The 22,469-nt window shown below is 46.4% G+C and overlaps 1 protein-coding gene across 1 annotated transcript; it reads left to right on the forward strand.

Moving 5' to 3' along the window:
• Positions 1-715: 715 nt before the first annotated feature.
• Positions 716-17,761, forward strand: LOC102929796 (squalene synthase-like). Its single transcript, XM_007068926.4, has 8 exons — positions 716-827; positions 4,561-4,658; positions 10,655-10,838; positions 12,688-12,816; positions 13,748-13,939; positions 14,981-15,157; positions 15,692-15,844; positions 17,540-17,761. The coding sequence occupies exons 1-8, from the start codon at positions 726-728 to the stop codon at positions 17,759-17,761; spliced, it is 1,257 nt and encodes a 418-aa protein (XP_007068988.4). The 5' UTR covers positions 716-725.
• The last annotated feature ends 4,708 nt before the right edge of the window (positions 17,762-22,469 follow it).

The following is a 22,469-nucleotide window of genomic DNA, read 5'->3' on the forward strand; positions in this document are numbered from 1 at the left end:
TCAGGCAGTGGGGCCAGGGCAGTGGGGCAGTTGGGATGTGGGGGGGGTCCCTGTCTGGTGGGGCAGTGTCAGGCAGAGGGGCTGGTGAGGACGTATTTGGCTGGGGGAGAGATGAGGCAGTTGGGGTGAGGGGGGTCAATGTCTGACGGGGGCAATGTGGGGCAGTGGGGGTGGGGCAGTTGGGATGTGGGGGGGGGTCCCTGTCTGGTGGGGGCAGCATCAGGCAGTGGGACCGGGGCAGTGTCTGGCAGGACAGGCGCCGTCAGGCAGAGGGGCTGGTGAGGATGTATTTGGCTGGGGGCGTGAAGAGGCAGTTGGAGTGGAGTGGGGTCAATGTCTGGCAGGGGGCAGTGTCGGGCGGGGGGTGCAATGGGTGCGGGGCAGTGTTTGGCAGGGAGCACAATGGGGCAGTTGGGGTCAATGGGGCAGTGTCAGGCAGTGGGGGCAGGGCAGTGGGGCAGTTAGGATGTGGGGGGGGTCCCTGTCTGGTGGGGGCAGTGTCAGGAAGTGGGGCCGGGGCAGTGTCTGACAGGGCAGGATGCACTGCCCCTGGGGTGGGTTTGCTCGGGCCGTTGGATGTCCCCTCCCCCACAGGGCCCCTGGGGTGCCGCACACAGGGCTGGACCCTACAGCCTCTCTGACTCCGAAATGAGCTGCAGCCCCTTTGAGCATCCGGTAGAAATTCTATGCCCATGTCATTTGTCCCCAGGTGCGCGTGGCTGCCCATGGAGCGGGTGGGGAAGTGGCTGGGCCGCCCCCGGGAGCTCTACAACCTGCTGCGCTTTAAGATGGGCGGCGGCGCGGCGGTGATGCCCCCGCTGGACCAGGTGAGCAGAGTGGGCGGGGTGTGGGCTGAGGGTGCTGGCCACGGGGCATCTCGTCTGACCCGTGAAACCAGTGTCCAGCCTTGATACTGTCTTGTTAACAAGTACATGCCTACAGATGTTTGGTGCTCCCAGCTAGCCCTATGGCAGTGTGCCGAACGCTATCTCCCTGAAGTGGAGGCCTTAGAGGGACTACATGGGGCTCTTGCTGCTTGAGGGCAACACTGTTGTTCCCAGACCAAAGTTTTATCGAATGTTTCCAGCTGAATGGAAAAGGTCTTGACATGTGCCAGCTGGCCAAGGCAAGACCCTGACCTGGAGTCTGTGGCGCAGTATTTATTGTGAGGTCAGAGTGAAGGGCACTGGATCAAGGTAAGACAATGGGTGGAGGGACACAAAGTTAATCTTCGGTCAGCAGTTAATTTCACATAGGCCCATGGTAACAGCTACTGAAGTCCAACCCTGCTCCTATTGAATTCTGTGCCAAAACTCTCACTGACTTCAGTGGGAACAGGTCACTTCTTTCTGGGGCAGGATCAGACTCAAGTCCTAGAGGTGAAAGACTCCGTCACCACTGTACTTATCCCATGAATCACCCGCAGTAAAGCTGGCTGTACTGGCTAAGACACCGATCCTGCAAGTCACCCTGACTGGATGCAGAGGTCTGCCTGGGCACCGTGAGTTGCCGGAGCAGTGGTGTATGTAGCCTGGCCGACACTACAAAGTTAGGGCGACCTAAGCCACCTTGCATTGACCTAGTTGGGCATGTGTCTACACTTAAATTTGTCTCCCACCAATGTAAGTGCCCCATTACAGTGACGCAGTAGCATCATCTCCCCGAGTGGCACCGAGCCAGGGTCGATATACCAATGTTGACATAGCGTGAGTGTAGACATTGCATGACTTATGTCAACCCTAACAGCCCTCCAGCAGCTGTCCCACAATGCCAGACACTGACTGCTCTGGTCACAGTTGTGAACTCTACTGCCCTCAGGTCACAGAGACCGGAAGGCCCCCCTCTCCTTTAAAAAGAAAAGGAGGACTTGTGGCACCTTAGAGACTAACAAATTTATTTGAGCATAAGCTTCAACTCACTTCATCGGATGCATCTAAGGTGCCACAAGTCCTCCTTTTCTTTTTGCGGATACAGACTAACACGGCTGCTACTCTGAAACCTCTCCTTTAAAGTTACACGAATTTTTGAAATGCCTTTTCCTCATGGTCCAGCTCGGCAAGCACACCCAGCAGCTCTCCCTTGTTGTGTGCCACTGCCCAGCTGACCGTGCCGGCTACACACTCCAGACGCGCTCTGGCTGGGAGTGGACAGGAGATACTGGATCTCCTGGGCCTGTGGGGAGAAGAGGCTGTACAGACACAACTCCAGACCAGCCATAGAAAGGTGGACATCTATGAGCATATTGTACGGGGGATGCAGAAGAAGGGATACTGTCGTGTCTCCCAGTGAATCAATTCTTCTTATGGCTCTGCAAATCCCAGAGGATCATGCCCCTTGTGCTCGTAACGCCTGTGACAAAAGTGCAGCGCTGTGCAGGCTCTATGCTTCGTCAGAGATGGCAGACCAGGAGAAGGGCAATGCGGGTTTGTGGGGTTTTAAAAAAAGGGGGGGGGGAAATTATGCGATAGAGATGACATTATGGAATGGAGCCAGTGGCACACTGGGAAGTTGACCCCTTGCTCCCGTCACCCCTCGTTTCTGCTCCATCATGCATTGCCAACGCTTCCCAAAGGACAGTGGGCTGGAGGTGGAGAGTTGCACACTGATATACCTACCCATGGCGCACTGCACTCACAAGTGCTCCTGGTGAGTATCCGCAGCGCCGACACAAGGAGCCAAGTATGTGTAACTCCTGGGTGTGGGGGCTGTTCCCTCTAGTGATTAGGGGTATAGAACGGCTGCCGTATGAGTCTGCTACGTCCCTAGGGCCATGTGGCTTTTAGCTCATGCAGTAGAGACCCGTGCATTTAGCTCCAGAGGTCCCAGGTTCAATCCCGCCTGCTGACAACCGGGGTTTGTTGGTGTTACATATGCACGACCACAAACAATATATTAACTGCGGCAGCTGTACGCCGATGTAACTTGTGTCAGTCAAAGTTTGCCGTGTAGCTGTGGCCTAAGACCCAGGTCCTGCAAGTTGATCTATGTGGGTGTGCTCAGTGAGTGACAATGGGGCTCAGTGCGAGCAGATCTTGTCTGTTTTGCAGCCCAATGGGGCACACCAGTGTTGATCAGCTAGTCGGACTGAGGCATCACTTTGTGTTCCCAAGCTGGTGACTGCTAGCAGTCACTCTTCAGAAGGATGGTAAGTGCCATTTTTAATCAATTATTTTCACACTGATACCACATTAGTGAGGCAAGTCATTCCACTTGGAGAAAACACTTTCAAAATACGTCCCCCCTCTCCCTCCAAACAATCTCTATTACAGTTAGGGCTCATCATCTCCCCTGGGTTTAATTATCCCGTTTCCAGCTGAGATGAGATGGGGAATGGTCTGTCTAAAAATATGGATGGATATAGGGAATTCAATATGGAAAGATCCCTCTTGGTCTGAAAGTTTTTGTATTATAAAATTCTCTGTTGGTTCAATAAAAGATACTAAACCAACACTTTCACCTTATATCATGCTCCTGTCTGAAAATGTTTTACCTATTTAGCATTACAAGTGATAGCAAAGAGTACTGTAACAGACAGAGATCAGAGGAAAACCCATTTATTCTGGGGGTTTCCTCCCTAGCTTTGCTCATTGCATATGACAGCATTTCATATTTAGTTACTGTAACCCGCACACCTCCAGGGTGTGGTGCTCTGTCCCATCTAGTGGCACCGAGACCACTTAGAGAGAGATTATGAGTCTGCTCTACAGCCTTAGCTAGCAGCCAGTTGGCTTTTAGCTCGTGCGGTAGAAGCTCATGCACTAACCTCCAGAGATCCCAGGTTCAATCCTGCCCACTGACAACCGGGGTTTGTTGGTGTTACATTACTTTCAGCATTTCTCCTGCATTAGCCAATCAGTTTGCCCCTGTTTGTACTGTGCTTCCACATGAGGTTAGGGGAGTGAAAAATACAGGGAAAAGAAGGAAAATGTGAATGTGAAACCATAAAGCAGCAGAGCCCAGGAAAGTGTAGTACATGGAACTAATTTAAACTTAAAAAATCAACTAGATTTCACGATGACTGTGTTCTTTTCTTAGCGATGCATGTTTATATTCCATAAAGCCTTGCGGTGCACTAGTGGACAGGCAAATAACTAGCCTATAGATTTTAAATCAATATTTACCATCTAGCAGTACAGAGAAGGTGCTATGCATTGAACATATGTATTGAGGCTGCAAGACATCCTGGTAGGTGACACCAGGAGGGACCATTTCACATAGAGTTAAGTCACGGGTTGCTCCAGGGTGCATGGAATTGATGGGAAGGGACTCTTCTTGGGGGCCCAATATCAATGGTTGGGGTTCAGTGTCTCTGGGGCACACAGGGTTAGCAGATGGGTGCTCTCTCCAGGCCCCCCAGAGCTCTGCTAGGAGGCACAGCAGACCATGCTGTTCCCCCTGTGGGAGGGTGGCTAAGGACGGTTGGGTATCCGGCGGGTGTTCCCCCTTGCCACTGGGCCGGCTCTGGAGGGGCAGCCGGCTTTTGCACCAAGGCTTCCCCTCTGGGATCTGCCTGGCCTTGCCCACTTCCAGCAGCCCGTGTCCCCTCTGCTCTGCCCACAGGACGTGCTCAGCGACAGACTCAAGACCTGCTACCGGTACCTGAACCAGACCAGCCGGAGCTTCGCCGCTGTCATCCAGGCCCTGGATGGGGAGCTGCGGTGAGTGCCCACAGCGGGGAGCTGGACATGAGGGAGTTCATAGGCATAGGCTGTGAGGCAGGGGCCAGTCACTCCCTCACCTTAACGTCATAGGAAAGGGTTAATTAAGCAAGTTCCATGCAGTGGGAGCAGCTGGGGACATTGGACATGGGAAGGTCACTAGGGCAGCTGTGCTGGCCAGGACAGGGTTAATGTAAATATATCCATACCAGGGGAGCACCTAGCTTAGCTGGTCCGTAGAGGGTTAACAAGTAGAGGGTTATGCAAGCAGCAAGAGCCCAGCAGAAGCACCTGGCTGAGTGGGCCAGGGGGCGTTAATCAAGTGTCCTGGCCATAAATCGGCATTGTCAGTGGGAGATAGGTACCTGACCAGCTTTGGAGCCTGGTGGCATTTTCAAAAGTGCCTATCTGCATCATTAGGAGCCTAAATACCTTTGAAAATCTGGCCCCACGGTCTTCATGTTGGTAGAATTTTGAGATCTCGTCCCTTCACACTGGGGTTTTATTCATAGATTGGAAGAAGAAAACATCTTTCCGGTTTTTTCAACTCTGGCTTGGTTTCTCCTCTTTGAATGATCTAGTCCAAATGAAGAAAATATCCTCTCTGCACCTTCTAGCTAAATGGAAACCAAAAGTAACTAAGACTTGCTCTACACTAAAAAGTTAGGTCGACGCGGCAACATCACTCAGGGTTGTCAAAAATCCACCCCCTAGAGTGGTGTAGTTAAGCCGACCTAACCCCCAGTGTAGACCGCAGAAGAATTCTTCCTCAGCCTAGCTACTGCCACTTGGGGAGGTGGATTACTTACCCTGACAGGAGAACCCCTCCTGTCGACGTAGGTAGTGTCTACACTGAAGCAGTACAGCAAATACTGCTGTGGCATTTCAGATTTAGACAAGCCCTAAGGCAAAATCTTTTCTACACAATAGAAACTGATAGTACTTACTGAATACCATGATTCGCTCCATTGTAAAGACTGAACATAATATAGACGCTGACTTATCTATTCCTTTTCTAATGGTTCCTAACATTCTGTTAGCTTTTCTGACTGCCACTGTGCATTGATCAGATGTTTTCAGAGAACTCCAAGAGCTCTTTCTTGAGTGGTAAGAGCTAATTAAGACACCATCATTTTGTATGTAGAGTTGGGATTATGTTTTCCAGTATGCATTACCTTGCATTAGTCAAGACTTAATTTCATCTGCCATTTTGTTACTCACTCACCCAGTTTTGTGAGATCCCTTTGTAATTCTTCTCAGCAATTTTGTATCATCTGCAAACTCTGCCCCTCACTGTTTACCCCCTTTTCCCCAGATCACTTATGAATATTTTGAACAGCACTGGTCCCTGTACAGATCCCTGGAGGACACTGCTATTTATCTCTCTCCATTCTGAAAACTAACCATTTATCCTATCCTTTGTTTCCTATCTTTTCACCGCTTACTGATCCATGAGAGGACCTTCCCTCTTATCCCATAACTGATTACTTTGCTTAAGAGCCTTTTGGTGAGGGACCTAGTCAAAGGATTTCTGAAAGTCTAAGAACACTATATCCACTGGATGACCCTTGTCCACATGTTTGTTGATGCCCTGTCAAAGAATTCTAGTAGATTGGTGAGACACGATTTTCCTTTTACAAAAGCCATGTTGACTCTTCCCCAACAAATCGCATTCATCTATGTGTCTGATAATTCCGTTCTTTACTATAGTTTCAACCAATTTGCCTGGTACTGAAGGTAGGCTTACCAGCTAGTAACTGCCAGGATCACCTCTGGAGCCCTTTAAATAAAACTGGTGTCACATTAGCTATCCGCCAGTCATCTGGTACAGAAGCTGATTTAAGTGATAGGTTATGAACCACAGTTAGTAGTTCTGCAATTTCATATTTGAGTTCCTTCAGAACTCTTGAGTGAATACCATCTGCTCCTGGTGGCTTGTAACTGTTTAACGGATCAATTTGTTCCAAAACTTCCTCTACCGATACCTCAGTCTGGGACTGTTCCTCACATTTGCCACCTAAAAAGAATGGCTCAAGGTGTGGGAATCTCCCTCATATCCTCTGCAGTGAAGATCGATGCAAAGAATTAATTTAGCTTCTCTGCAATGGCCTGGTGTTCCTTGAGTGCACCTTTAGCACCTTGATAGTCCAGTTTGTTTGTCAGGTTTCCTGCTTGTCATGTACTTAATTTTGTTTTTTATTAGTTTTTGAATGTTTTGTTAGTTGCTCTTCAAACTCTTTTTTGGCTTGCCTAATTATACGTTGACACTTGACATGCCAGAATTTATGCTCCTTTCTATTTTCTTCAGTCGGATTTGACCTCAGATTTTTAAAGAATGCCTTGTTGATTCGAACCTTCTTTTTTATTCTGTTTAGCTCTGGTGGGACTTTTTTGATCTTTGTACTATTTTTTTTAAAATTTGGGGTAGATATTTAATTTGAGCCTCTATTATGATGTTTTTAAATGTTTCCATGCAGCTTGCAGGCATTTCACTCGTGACTGTTCCTTTTAATTTCTGTTTAACTAGCCTCCTCAGTTTTGTGCAGCTCCCCCTTTTGAAGCAAAATGCTAATGTGTTGGGCTTCTTTGGTATTTTCCCTCTCACAAGGATGTTAACTTTAATTATATTATGGTCACTATTACTGAGCGGTTCAGCTATATTCACTTCTTGGACCAATCCTGTGCTCCACTTAGGATTAAATCAAGAATTGCCTTTCCCCTTGTGGGCTCCAGGACTAGCTGCACCAAGAAGCAGTCATTAAAAATGTCTAGAAATTTTATCTCTGCATCCTGTCCTGAGGTGACATGTACCCAGTCAATATGGGGATAGTTGAATCCCCCATTATTGCTGGGATGTCTGTTTAATCCACCATTAATATTGAGTTTTCTATTTTTATAGCCTTTCTGATCTTTCTGAGCATTTCACAGTCACCATAACCAGTCTAGTCAGGTGGTCTGCAGAATATTCCTAATATACTCTTATTATTCAAGCATAGAGTTTCTATCCAGAGAGATTCTATGATACAGTTTGATTCTTTAAAGATTTTTACTATACTTTGTTTCCTTTCACACATAGTGCCAATCCCCCACAAGCACAACCTATGCTATCATTCCTATATATTTTGTACACTGGTATTACTGTGTGCCATTTTTTTCACAGTTCCACCAAGTTTCTGTGATTCTTATTATATCAATATCCTCATTTAATATCGGGCAGTCAAGTTCATCCATCTTAGTATTCAGACTTCTTGCATTTGTATAAGAGCACTGTTAAAATTTGTCCCTTTTTAGTTGTTGGCCTTCATCTGATGTAATTGAACGGGACTCTTTTTCATTTGACTGTTTTTCTTCAGCTTCTACATGTACTTTATCAATTTGTATCCTCTCCTATTTACTAGGTGTAATGGTGTGGCAGTCACCTCTCACGAGTGCCCCCTTCTGGTCAGGTGTGTCTGGAGTCTTTAAACAGTCCAGGCCCTGGTTTCAGGCTGTACCCGCAGGGCTTCCTACCTGGAGACAATGGTTTTGCCCTTTCTCCAGCTGGGCCACTAAGTAGTTCAGAGCCCCTTCTGGGGGGTTCTCGCTGTCCAATTGTAGGCCCGCCCACTACTCCCACTGTCCCAACCCAGGAACCCTAAGAATAGCAGCCACATGCTGCCATGTCCCTTTAGCAAAACTGCCCTCAGTTCCCTGGGCCACTTCCCCTTGGCCCCAGCCTTCACCAAAGCTTCATCCTTACCTGATGGGGTCTAAATTAGCTGTTACCACTCAACAAAGAGATCTTGGAGTCATTGTGGATAGTTCCCTGAAAATATCCACTCAATGTGCCACGGCAGTCAAAAAAGCGAACAGAATGTTGGGAATCATTAAGAAAGGGATAAATAAGAAGACAGAAAATATCCTATTGCCTCTATATAAATCCATGGTACGCCCACACCTTGAATACTGCGTGCAGATGTGGTCGCCCCATCTCAAAAAAGATATATTGGAATTGGAAAAGGTTCAGAGAAGGGCAACAAAAATGATTAGGGGTATAGAACGGCTGCCGTATGAGGAGAGATTAATAGGACTTTTCAGCTTGGAAAAGAGATGACAAAGGGGGATAGAGGTCTATAAAATCATGACTGGTGTGGAGAAAGTAAATAAGGAAGTGTTATTTACTCCTTCTCATGCCACAAGAACTAGGGGCCACCAAATGAAATTAATAGGCAGCAGGTTTAAAACAAACAAAAGGAAGTATTTTTTCACACAATGCACAGTCAACCTGTGGAACTCCTTGCCAGATGATGTTGTGAAGGCCAAGACTATAAAAGGGTTCAAAAAAGAAGTAGATAAATTTGTGGAGGCTAGGTCCATCAGTGGCTATTAGCCACGATGGGCAGGGATGGTGTTCCTAGCCGCTGTTTGCCAAAAGCTGGGAATGGGCGACAGGGGATGGATCACTTGATGATTAGCTGTTCTGTTCATTCCCTCTGGGCACCTGGCACTGGCCACGGTCAGAAGACAGGATACTGGGCTACATGGATCTTTGGTCTGATCCAGTATGGCCATTCTTATGTTCTTATGACAGAATATAGCTGGACTTCGGCAAGGCTTTTGACACAGTCCCACAAAACATTCTGATAAATAAGATGAAGAAATGTGGGCTTGACAGAACTACCATTAAATTGATACATAATTGGTTAAACAAACACAAAGAAAGAATAACTATTAATGGCATGATGTTGGATTGGAGGTAGGTCCCAAGTGGGGTTCCACAGGGATCTGTTCTGGGACTGATGTTGTTGAACATCTGTGTTAATGACCTGGATGTAGGAATACAGAGCGTCCTGACCAAATTTGCAGATGACACAAAACTGGGTCAGGGGGTTGCCAACGCTTTGGAGGATAGAACTACAATTCAGTGGGATCTTGATAAATTGGAGAACTGGGCTATAGACAACAAAATGAAATTCAACAAAGACAAATGCAAGGTGCTACATTTACAGAAGCAAAACCAAATGCACAAATACACAAGAGGGATAACTGGCTTAGCAGCAGCACTGCTGAGAAGGATCTGGGAGTTGTGGTGGATCACAGCCTCAACATGAGTCAGCAATGTGATGCTGTTGCAAAAAAAGCAAATACATTTTAGGTTGCATTAACATTTAACAGAGAAATAGGCAAGTTACAGGAAGTGATAGTACCATTCTACTCGGCGCTGGTCAGACCTCAGCTGGAGAACTGTGTCCAGTTTTGGTCACCGCTATATAGAAAGGATGTAGAGAAACTGGAAAGGATCCAGAGGTGAGGGACAAAGATGATCAGAAGGATGGAATGCAAGCCATACGAGCAAAGGCTGAAGGAACTGGGTATGTTTAGTTTGGAAAAGATGAGGTTAAGGGGGATATGGTAGCGGTCTTCAAATACTTGAAAGGCTGCCATAAAAAAGATGGAGAAAAGTTGTTCTCTCCTGCCACAGAGGGCAGGACCGTAAGCAATGGGGTCAAACTACAGCATAGCAGATTTAGATTAAATCTCAGGAAAAACTTCCTAACTATAAGAACAGCAGTACAATGGAACAGACTGCCGAGGGAGGTTGTGGAAGCTCCTTCATGGGAGGTTTTCAAAAGGAGGCTGGATAGCCATCTGTCTTGGATGGTTTAGACACAACAAACCCTGCATCGTGGCAGGGGCTTAGACTAACTCTTTGATCCTATGATTCTACCTCTCTGCCTCCCTTGGCTCCTCCAGTTCAGCCACTCTGGTGTCCAGAGCCCATACTCGGTCTCTGAGGGCCTTGAGCTTCTTTCACTGAATGCACACGTACGTCACCTGCCCACAAGGCAGGTAATCATACATGCTACACTGAGTGCAATAAACAGGATAGCCCCCACTCTGCTGCTGGACTGTTTAATTTGAGAATGTCTGTTACAAAAGCCATGTGATAATTTTAAAATACTTTTCAGAGTAATAGGGAATCCCAAGTAATAGGGAATCCTTTTCTCCCTCCGTAGTCATGCTGTGTGCATATTGTACCTGGTTCTCCGAGCTCTGGACACTGTAGAAGATGATATGACCATCAGTTTAGAAACCAAGGTCCCAATGTTGCATGACTTCCACTCCTACCTGTATCAGCCGGACTGGAGATACATGGAGAGCAAGGAGAAGTATAAGCAAGTGCTTGAGGACTTTCCAACGGTGAGCCATTAGTTTCCATGTTTCAGACTATAATATAACCCATATGTTGACGAGTACAGGTATGCACTTCAAACATCTTTGCAACTTGGTACGTAGAAATTGCCAGATGACTGAAGACATGGTTATTGGCAATGCCTGCTGGAGTGTCACCGGGTTTGCTGTTGGAATATATACGAATCAGAGATGTCAAAAACAACTTATTTGTAACTCTAAACTGCCCTAGAATTTCAGGCACTTCCCAGCTTTGAAACTGAGGACTATGTTTTAGAGGCCCAAAATCATATCCATTCACATACCTACAGTCATGTACATTTCACTGCAGTTGTGCGTAATTGTGGTGATTTAGGGGGTCTACACACTTGCACATGTGACTGCATTCAAAATTGGGGGAAAATTACATGCTGATAAACTTTGCATGTGTGCAAGTGAGGGTCACCCTCTGAAAACTTGGCTCTAAAAATTATATGTTCCCTTGGGTGTTGAAAAAGCAGATGAGCTTCAAACTGTGAAATGACAGACTTGGTAATTCTTGCTCTCCGTGTCAATAGACCTCAGGTGTGACATGCCCTGCCCCCTGGAAGGAAGGGGAATGATAGCAACTCACTCTGTGACCTCCTGATGCCCAGTTTATGGAGGGAGTTACCTTGGTGGAGGCTTTGGAGAATACGTTACTTACTTACAAGAGTCTTGAGGAACTTGTTCTACTTAGTTTATCAAAGAGAAGGTTAAGACTCTAGTGGAGAGCTCTTTAATCTAGCAGACAAAGGCATAACAAGATCCAGTGACTGAAAGGTACAGCTAGACACATTCAGACTGGAAATAAGATACGCCTTTGAACAGTGAGGGGAATTACCCATCAGGGCAAGGTAACCAGGGATGTGGTGGATTCTCTGTCACCAGAAGTCTTTAAATTGAGACTTTCTTAAAGGTATGGTCTAGTTCAACCAGGAGTTACAGAGCTCAATGATGGAATTGCTGTGTGAAAATTTCTGGCCTGTGTTATGCAGCAGGTCGGACCAGATGATCCTAGTGGTCCTTTCTAGCCATACGTCTATGAAATATTAAAAGAAAACTACAATCATAGAGAAAGACACGGTACCAAGGATAGACCTGAAGAATAGCGCTATAAGGAGGCTCTTTCAGCTGTCAGAAGAGGAGGTTTATGTGAAGTGATAGAGAGAAAGGCTGATGCAAGGTGAATAGAGGATTCGGTGAGTGGAGAAAAGAAAGAGATGAGGTCTGGAAGATAAAGACCCAGTCCATGGATTGCTTTAAGAACAAGGAGGGCAGCTCCATGGAATACATGGAGAGCTGTGGGAGCAGTTTGAGGCTAGGAGTGATGTGAGCATGCTGCTTGGCCTGGGAGAAAGGCATCCAGTGGCAATCCACACATGCTGACATCTGGGGAGATGGGCCTTGGGGACGATATAGCGAGCCGAGCTTCAAAAGAACACTGGAAATCTTTTCTTTTCACTGTTCCCATCAGCTTACCTGCTGTTCACTTGCTGGGACTCTTCCCACAGAGTTTATTGTTGTAAGCAAGCATTCACGAACTCCCAAGTGGTGCTGCCCAAGGTTATACTGTCTTCATGAAGATACAAATTGCATCTGAGCTGTGGCCAAAGATCAGAGGAATTTTTGTTTAAGAACTTGCTGAATCTGTGTTTACTGCTGAGTGGCTTGAATCTGCTTCCATTGAAGCCAGTGCGGAATTTTGCCAATCCCTTCAGTGGGGAGCAGGATAAAACCCCATTAAGCTGTAACCTATCATTCTCTTAGCCTGTTAATGAATGCCAATTTCTGCTTCACTTTCAGCACTATGTATATTTCCTTGTGGTTTCTGCTGTAGATCTCCTTGGAGTTCAGGAACCTGGCAAAGGTGTATCGAGATATGATTGCAGATATTTGTCACAAGATGGGAGCTGGTATGGCAGAGTTCTTGCAAAAGAAGGTTGATTCCCTGCAAGAGTGGGATAAGGTAAGTAAATCTGTAAGTGAGCATGGAGAGAGCATGCTCAGAGCAACACCCACAGTCCCTGCTGGAGGCCTGGCATTCTGCACTTGCCGCAGATCGTTACAGTTTCTTCTCCCCTGGGATTGGTGATGCTCATCCAGTCGTAGACAGGTACCCAAAATGAGCAAAGGACAGAGTGTTAACTCAGAGTCTTGCTACTTGGGCAGCCTCCTTCGATGTGAATGTAAAGAGTTATCTTAGCGATGAGATCTCTATGTAAATTTCACCAGGCATCAAAAAGCTACTGTATGTTGTTACTGACCCTTGACAGTGTTTGTAAATGTCCACAAAAGAGCCTTGAAGGGACGGTGTCCCTAGCCTCTGTTTGCCAGAAGCTGGGAATGGGCAACAGGGGGTGGAGCACTTGATGATGACCTGTTCTGTTCATTCCCTCTGGGGCACCTGGCACTGGCCACTGTCGGAAGACAGGATACTGGGCTAGAGGGACCTTTGGTCTGACCCAGTAGGGCCATTCTTATGTTCTTATGATGCTGTTTTGGAGCTCTTTGACTAGAATCAGCTATTGAAGCAGCTGCTCTCCTATGGGTCTTTCATCTGGAAAGTGGAAGCCCTGAGTTGCTAACAGCTGTGGATGACACATTTGCTATTTTTCCTGAGTGGAGCAGTGCTCTGGTGGTAGAATCCATGTTGCAGAAGCCTATTCCTGGGGTTGGGATGTTGGCTGTCAAGCATGGGCATGAAGAGACATGCTTAGGAATGCTCAGCCCATGTAACTCTGAATTCAGAGGCAAAATCAAATACCACTGACATAGTCATCAAAACAAGGAAAGGCGCACACAGCACACGCAGTAACCTACAGATGTCATTTTGATGTAGCCATTTGGACTAGGGGATATAGATCGATAAACATTTTTCCCCTCTCCAAACCTTGCAGTATTGTCACTACGTTGTTGGGTTGGTGGGCACTGGCCTTTCCCGTCTGTTCTCTGTGCTGGAGCTAGAAGACCCTATCATAGGATTGGACACAGAGCTTGCAAATTCCATGGGCGTCTTCATTGAGAAAGCCATCATCATCCGTGATTATCTGGAGGACCAGTTGGCAGGAAGAGAATTCTGGCCCAGAGAGGTAAAGGAAACCAGCCCTTTTTCAGATGAGAACTTCTGCTAGATACGGCTCATTAGGAAGTGTTAGTGTTGTGATTCAGACAGCTCATCTGAAAGGGACAGGACTGGAGATGCTGGTACTGCTTTGATGCAGTTTAGTCAGAACTAGTTGGGAGACTCATTTCACAGAATTCACTTTCAGTTCCTATTCTGATATAGAAGATCTCTGGGCTTTTTCAAAAAAAACTTGCCCAAGTCTGTTTGTATGGAGTTAGGCCAAACACTTCTGCCCTAGAGCTCTGAGCAGTCACATTTAGCTGTGTGTGTGTCCCACAGGGGCTAAACTCTATTGCTAACACTGATAAATTTGTATACTAGTAACTGTCATATGAAGGGATGGCAAGTGCATGGTTCACATCCAAACATCTCATTAATGTGTCCATTAAAGCAAAACTCAGAGGAGAAGCTGGAACGTCTGCGGTGTTTTTGTCTCCCTGTGATCATGGAGCAAAGCTGTGATCTAGGAGACCAGGCTTATTGTTTTTGGTCATGCATCTGTTCAGCAGAGGGTTTAGAGAAACCTCTACTGTCAGAGAACACCCAGTATGCTATTGCTGTGCTCCATGCACCAGCACCATTGGCAGGATATGACATCACTGTTGTAATAAGTGTGTAAGTGCATTGTAGAATCAGAGGCATGGATGTTCAGCTTCAGAGCTCTCACCTGGGTCAAATTCTTCTCAGCAGAGTGGGATCCAAATGCCTTTGTTTTGTGTCTGTCTAGAAATTCACCACTTTGGTAGGACTCTCTTCTAGAAGTTAGTCTCTGTATCCCTGTAGGTCTCATTGAGAGGGGCCCTGTAATGGGGCTGAATGGAATTGGAGGCTAGAGTAATCTCGAGTGTTTTAAAGGTCCTTTTTCTGACTGCAACAAGGTCTGATTATGAGAATGAGGTGGCGTTCAGTAATAAGATTTTTGTTTGATACGGGCCCCCTTTGAATATGAATGTCTGAAAAGTGCTAACTGCTGAGTGGTGTTCCTATATACTGTCGGTGTTCCCAGGTTTGGAGCAGGTATGCCAAGAAGCTGTCGGATCTCGCCAAGCCAGAGAACATTGATGTGGCTGTCCAGTGTATGAATGAACTGATCACAAATGCTTTACGCCATATCCCTCATGTCCTCACCTACTTATCTAGACTGAAAACCCAAAGTGTCTTCAACTTCTGCGCTATTCCGCAGGTAGGTTAACATTTGCAGATGTTTTAAACAGGATCTTCTAGCTGCTTCATCCTCTCCCTTGGAACTGGATGTCCTTTGAGGTCTATGCATAGTGTTTAACAGTAGCATTATTTAATAACGGTACATAAATAAATTCAATGTGGAACATTTTGAGTGTTTGCCTCGTCCTGAGAAACTGTGTCCTTTCCGCAAGGGAATGGCTCTGCTTTTGGCTATGGTGTGGGAAGTTGGAGATGGTTGCTGCCAGATGAATGTAAATAAACAGGACTCTCTTTTCTCCTAAACTAAGACAATCCTACATAGTTAATGAAAATATTAGGAACCTTTCTGTTCTCTGTCTTCCTTGTCTTTGCTTTAGTCATCCATTGTGAGCAGTGCTTCTTTAGAAATCATTTCTCTATTCTCTGCTTTAAGCTAAGCTCTGCCTTTTACACCATGGGTGGTTTGCCATCGATTTCAAATGGAGCCAGCATTTCATCCCATGTGCACAGTTTACAGCACAGAGTAAATGCTGTTTTTGTCATTTCTCCCCAGGTGATGGCCATCGCCACTCTGGCGGCCTGTTACAATAACAAACAGGTGTTTAGGGGAGTGGTGAAGATTCGGAAAGGACAAGCTGTCACTTTAATGATGGATGCCACGAACATACAGGCTGTCAAGTCTATAATGTACCAGTATGTGGAAGAGGTGGGTTGGATGGCTTGCTTTGAATGACTAACTTTCAAATGTAGATGTTCCTCTTTCCTCCTCAGGTCTATGCAGTTAGGGCTAAGCTGGGGGTACCACTGTAACCCTCTGTTTCAGCCGTTTAGTAACTTTCATTTTCTTTTGGCCAAAATTGCTGAAGATCTAGAAACAAGCATAGCATGAAACAGCTTGAAATAGTAAAGTCTGGAATGCGGCTGTTTTCCTTGGTGCTTTAGATTCTCTGGCCTCACTCATTTGTGTCTCAGGTTTCATTCAGATTTTATACACACTGTAGCATAATGCAACACCGATATTACACAGTTGTATGCAATAGTATAACATGGGTGCTACAATTTGTGTAAACACCCCATATTTGTTTGTCTAAATACTGTACGGTTTCCTCGTGAGTCAACTTAACAGGGAATTGCACAGTTCCTGTCTGGAAAGTTTTTGTATCTTTCCAGAGCATCGTGGAGAACAAAAGGCCTTTAATTGCTATGACTGTGCAAGTTGGCTGATATGTAGGGCAAAACTTTGGTGGCTTGACTCACCTATTTCTAAAACTGTGATCTCACAGTGCCACAGTCCCTTAATGCAGGTACCCCTGCAGTCAATGGGAGTTCTCAGAAGTGCACTGGATGCTATACAAAAATAAAGACATGGTCCTCATCTCTAAGGAGCTGGTGAGAAGCTGACGGCCACACTGGCATCAATTACCATTGAAAACCAGGCCACCAAATTCTGATTAAACAAAATGGTTCTTGCAAGAAGACTGCTCAGGGGATGTCTCATAGCCATGGGCAGGGCCACTGTAGAACACTGCTAGCTACGCTTGGGTCTATGGTTGTTCCTAGCAACATTCTGTCATGTTTCCCCTGGACCGTGCAGATGGGAACTCTCTGAAAATTGTCTGAGAACAGTATTGTGAGCTCATGCAAGGGCGTACCTTGGCCCTGTTAAAATCAGAGCTAACTGGTTCACAGACAGTTCTTGTTGGCAAGATACAAATGCTGTCCCTGAGTTAGATGCCACTTTGTAGTGGTTGTATGACCTCTGAGTAGCTCTGGGCTGAGCTGACTTAACCATATTAATAACAGGGCTTATGATGGGCTACAAAATGTTTAAACCCGTGACCCAGTTTTTCAAGGGTACTTATGTTCCTAAATCCCTCTGAAACCAATGGGATTTAGGCACCTAAATATCTTTTTAAAATCCCAGTGCAGGCGGTGTCAGCAAGGACTTCCAAGCAGGAACTGTTACTTAGTTTTAAACAATAGACTTCTGCACACGGCTGAAGGTGCCCTAGCGCAGAAACAGCAAGTCCAACCAATTTCCAGCAGCATTAAAAACCGATAAGCCTCGTTCAGGCTAATGGCTCAAACGCCACTGCAGACTGACTCCTAAAGAATATAGGCTAAAACAGAGTTCAGCTGTGAGCACAGTTCTCAGACAAAACATTCCCAGGGAAATGGGGCTTGAATCTTGCTAAGCTGGTGCCATTCTGATCTCAATGCAGCTTTCAAACTAGGCAGTTTCCCATTCCTGGGGAGTATTGTCCTGTTTGGATATCCATGGCATCACTGCAATCATCAGCTCCTGTGCGGGAGGTCCCGTTTCACATTTGAGGGCTACTAGATGGTGTGTTGTTCTCATGGTTATTTCCTAATCTTGCATGGGCTTTTTTTCTCTCTTCAGATCTATCGGAAGATCCCAAGTGCTGACCCATCTTCTAACAAGACCCAGCAGATCATCGTCTCTATCCAGACACTGTGTTTGCCCAGTGGCACGGTGGTATCCCATAACCATTACTCCCCCATCTACCTCTCGTGCACCGTGCTTCTGGCAGCGCTGAGCTGGCAGTATCTGAGTGCGATGTCAGAGGCGTTGGAGGAGGATGTACAGGCCAATGAGAACTGAGGGTTGGTTGGGAGAGTGAAGGCAGTGGTTGGGTAATGTTGGGAAGGGGTTCATGTCTCTTTCCTATTGGGTCTGCTGCCCTGTGGGATTCCAGACTGGCGTGAGCCCTTGAAGCTGTGAATGGAAAGGTGCTGGTTGACCTGCAGCTATTGGGTATATTGCAGCCACTAGCTGGCAGCTGGCAGAGGGAGTCGGATGTTTTCGTTGTTCGGATGAACAGGTTACAAATGTGGCAGTTGGCGTCTCTTTGTGGGAAACGATGTTTTACCTGAATTCTGACTGTGCTATTTTTAAATAGAAATCCAGATTGCCTCCCTTGCTTTTGATTGCCTCCTTTGATTTTGACACCCTTTTCCAATGCAAGGCTATGTGACATCAGCGTTTGTGGTTTTCCTCTCTCCTCTTCCTGTGCTTTGTATTTTTACCCCACTGTGTTCAGTGCTCAGCAATTGTAGCGGTTCCAACTCGCATCATTGGGCTTGGAAGCTAACCCTTCCTAAGACGGAGGAACTCTTCAGTACGCGGGGGGGAATCTGTTTTCTGACCCCTTGTCTAAAAAGACGGTGGCCTTCCACGACAGTGATGAGTGGGTGTGTGCTGTGCATCCCATCCTTGTACTACCGATTGCAGGGAGAGAGACTGGGTTGTGCTGCAGAGCTGTCTGGATGCAGGAAAGCTGAGCTCTTTATGTCATCTGGCCATAACACCTCATCTGCCACTTTTAAATACCCCCCCCCCACCACAAAAATAAAGGATCCCCAGCAAGAAAATTTAACACCTTGGGGACATTTATTCCCCACTTGACTTACCCATACCTGCTCACCAGGGTCACTTAAGCCCCTTCCCTGGCTTTAAGAGAAGGAGCACTGCAAGTGAGCATTACCACCCAAACTATGCCACCTTCAAATCCACATCGCACCCGAAACACAGGAGTTGTGGGCACAGTTATCTGATCTCAATTTACATCAGACCAGAATGACCTGAAGAAAGCAATACCCATCGGTGTCAAACTACTAGAGACCTTCTGCGCTTTTAAACCTACAAACTTCATGATTCAGCACAGGGGCAAGTGCCTATTGACCAGAACACGCTGGCTTCCTCGAAACAATTAACAAAATGTGGGGATTTCTCGCCCTGCCTGGCTTCTTTCCTCTGATATTCCACTGCCCTGTTTTCCCTCCCCCTGTATCCTTTCCTCCTTGCTTCCCCCCCCATTTCACTTTTAATTCTTACTGCTAAATATGAGTTAATAGTGTAACACTGTTGCAAAAAAAAGCAAACATCATTCTGGGATGTAGTAGCAGGAGTGTTGTCAGCAAGACACGAGAAGTAATTTTTCCTCTCTACTCTGCACTGGCTGATTAGACCTCAGCTGGAGTATTGTGTCCAGTTCTGGGTGCCACATTTCAGGAAGGATCTAGACAAACCGGAGAAAGTCCAGAGAAAAGCAACAAAAATGATTAAAGATCTAGAACAGTGGTTCTCAAACTTATTTGATCGCACCTCCCTTCTTTGTGTCTGCAGTAATTCCTACCCCCCTTCCAGCCATACAAATATATATACCCATAAAAAAAGCCAAACATTCAATGCTCACTAAATATTAAAACCAGTAAGGCATTGATTCAAACAAAGCCAACAATCCATTGTAACAAGAGCAAAAAAACAAACTACGACTGCGGTACAATCTTACAATGAAATGTGCACACCATGTTGTAGCAAAGGGATTAACGTACAGATGGCAACGACTTTGTATAACGACGTGCAGTCTTAGAAATCTGTCAGAATGGACAGCGCCATCTAGAGAAAAAGGCACAGCACCGTCTGAGGACCTGATATCTCCGGAGGAATCAGCGTTGCTAGTTATTCATTGCTGGGGGTAAAATGTGCACAGTTTATTTTGCCTAATGCTTCTCATTACCCCCCTCCCCGAATACATCCCCCCCTCCCAGAATACATTCCATGCCCCCCTGGTTTGAGAACCTCCCCCCCCGCCCAGAATACATTCCATGCCCCCCTGGTTTGAGAAACCTCCCCCCCACCCAGAATACATTCCATGCCCCCCTGGTTTGAGAACCCCCCCACCTGCCCAGAATACATTCCATGCCCCCCTGGTTTGAGACCCTCCCCCCCAAATACATTCCATGCCCCCCTGGTTTGAGAACCTCTGGTCTAGAAAACAGGACCTATGAGGGAAAATTGCAAAAAATGGGTTTGTTTAATCTGGAGAAGAGAAAACCGAGGGAGGGGCATGATAACAGTGTTCAAGTACATACAAGGTTGTTACAGGGAGGAGGGAGGAAAATGGTTCTCCTTAACCTCTGAGGACAGGAGAAGGAGCAGCAAGGGAAGTTTAGGTTGGACATTAGGAAAAACTTCCTAATTGTCAGGGTGGTTATACACTGGAACTATGTGCCTAGGGAGGTTGTGGAATCTCCATCACTGGAGACTTTTCAGAGCAGGTTAGACAAACAGCTGTCAGGGTTGGTCTAGAGCAGTGGTTCCCAAACTTGTTCCACCACTTGTGCAGGGAAAGCCCCTGCCGGGCCAGGGCAGTTTGTTTACCTGCTGCGTCTGCAGGTTCGGCCGATCGTGGCTCCCACTGGCCGCAGTTCGTTGCTCCAGGCCCATGGGAGCTGCTGGAAGCGGCGGCCAGTACGTCCCTCAGCTCGCACCGCTTCCAGCAGCTCCCACGGGCCTGGAGCAGCGAACCGCGGCCACTGGGAGCCACGATCGGCCGAACCTGCAGACGCGGCAGGTAAACAAACCGGCCCGGCCCGCCAGGGGCTTTCCCTGCACAAGCGGCGGAACAAGTTTGGGAACCACTGATCTAGATAATACTTAGTCCTGCCATTAGTGCAGAGGAATGGACTAGAAGACCTCTTGAGATCCCTTCCAGTCCTACAATTCTATGATTCTGTGCTTCTTCCCCTTCTCCCCCACCTCATAGCGCAGGGGTTATAGGAATGGGGCAGCATCATGCCTTCTTACAGAAAATAACGGCAACTTGGTATGCCCGATTGGCCTAGGTCTGAGATTGGTGTGCAGGTGGTATACAGCGCTGCAGACAAAGCAATGCTAATGCAAACCAGGTGCTGTAATTGACACACTAATGATGACAGGTTTCAGAGTAGCAGCCGTGTTAGTCTGTATTCGCAAAAAGAAAAGGAGTATTTGTGGCACCTTAGAGACTAACCAATTTATTTGAGCATAAGCTTTCGTCGATGAAGTGAGCTGTAGCTCACGAAAGCTTATGCTCAAATAAATTGGTTAGTCTCTAAGGTGCCACAAGTACTCCTATTCTTTATACTAATGATGATGAGGCCTCCCCCAGCGTCCCCTCTTTTTGCCTTCCTCAGTGCCCATATTTCACTTCCGTACTTAGGATATCCCTCTAGAGGAGGGGACCCCAGTTGTTAGGAAGAGACAGATAATAGTAATGGGGGATTTGATTACCAGAATTATGGATAGTTGGGTTTGTGATGACTAGGAGAACCACATAATCAGTTGCCTGCTGGCTGGGGACCTCTCCAGACATCTAGACAGACTTATGTACAGTGCTGGGGAAGAGCTAATAGTCGTGGTACATGTAGGTATCAGTGACATAGGGAAGGAAAGGAGAGAGGTCCTGGAGCCCACATTTAGGCTGCTAGGTAAGAGATTAAAGTCCAGGACCTCCATGGTAGCATTCTCTGCAATGCTTCCCGTCCCACACGCAGGGCCAGTTAGACAGGCAGAACTTCAGGGTCTCAATGCACGGATGAGACAACAGCGTTTGTAGGAGGGATTTAGTTTTATTCGGAAATGGGGAACCTTTTGCGAAAGGAAGAGCCTGTAGAGAAAGGTTGAGCTCCACCTCTACCAAAATGGAACTGGATTTCTGACATAAAATTAAAAAGATCATAGAGGAGTTATTAAACCAAGGGCTGGGAGAAAGCTGACAGGTGTGGAGGAGCACATGGTACAGAGACATTCCTTAGGGGAGGTTTTCTTAAGGAGATATTCTACAGCCTAATAAAGAGGAGAGGATAGAAGTTGATAACATACAGGTAGGAATTGAAGAGAAACAATCAAATGAAAAAGACTCCCATTCAATTACATAAAGGCCGACAACTAAATATTGACAGATTTTGTAAGTGCTTGTATACAAATGCTAGGAGACTAAATACTAAGATGGGTGACCTTGAGTACCTACTATTAAATGAGGATATTGATATAATAGAGATCACAAATGATAATCAATGGGACACAGTAATACCTGGGTACAAAATACAGAGGGATAACAGAGTTGGTCATGCTGGTAGGCTTATGGCAGTATCTGTGAAAGAAAGCATCGAGTAAAATGTAGTAAAAGACTTAAAAGAAACAAACTGTACCATAGAATCTCTTTGGGCAGAAACTATGCTTAAATAATAGGAGTGTAGCAGTAGGAGAATTCTGTGGACCCCCTGACTAAACTGGTGATGGTGACTGTGAAATGCTCAGAGAGATTAGTGAGGCTACAAAGCCAGACATCCTAGCAAAAATGGGGGATTTCAACTATCCTCATCTTGACTGGGAACATGTCACCTCAGGCTGGGATGCAGAGATAAAATTTCTAGACGCTGTAAATGCCATTGCTACGCTGCTGGGCTACAGTCCTTGACCTTAAAGCTACATGTGTAATAAACTTCATGTGGCCAGCTCCAGACGAATGGAATCTTAGGGCAAG

The sequence above is a fragment of the Chelonia mydas genome, chromosome 3 (assembly GCF_015237465.2).
Source record: "Chelonia mydas isolate rCheMyd1 chromosome 3, rCheMyd1.pri.v2, whole genome shotgun sequence".
NCBI lineage: Eukaryota > Metazoa > Chordata > Testudines > Cheloniidae > Chelonia > Chelonia mydas.

Excerpts from the sequence above, each read along its gene's own strand:
- LOC102929796 (XM_007068926.4), top strand. The coding sequence starts at position 726 with ATGGAGCGGGTGGGGAAGTGGCTGGGCCGCCCCCGGGAGCTCTACAAC. Across the intron at positions 12,817-13,747 it reads CCCTGCAAGAGTGGGATAAG|TATTGTCACTACGTTGTTGG; the intron begins GTAAGTAAATCT and ends CAAACCTTGCAG. Across the intron at positions 15,845-17,539 it reads TGTACCAGTATGTGGAAGAG|ATCTATCGGAAGATCCCAAG; the intron begins GTGGGTTGGATG and ends TTCTCTCTTCAG.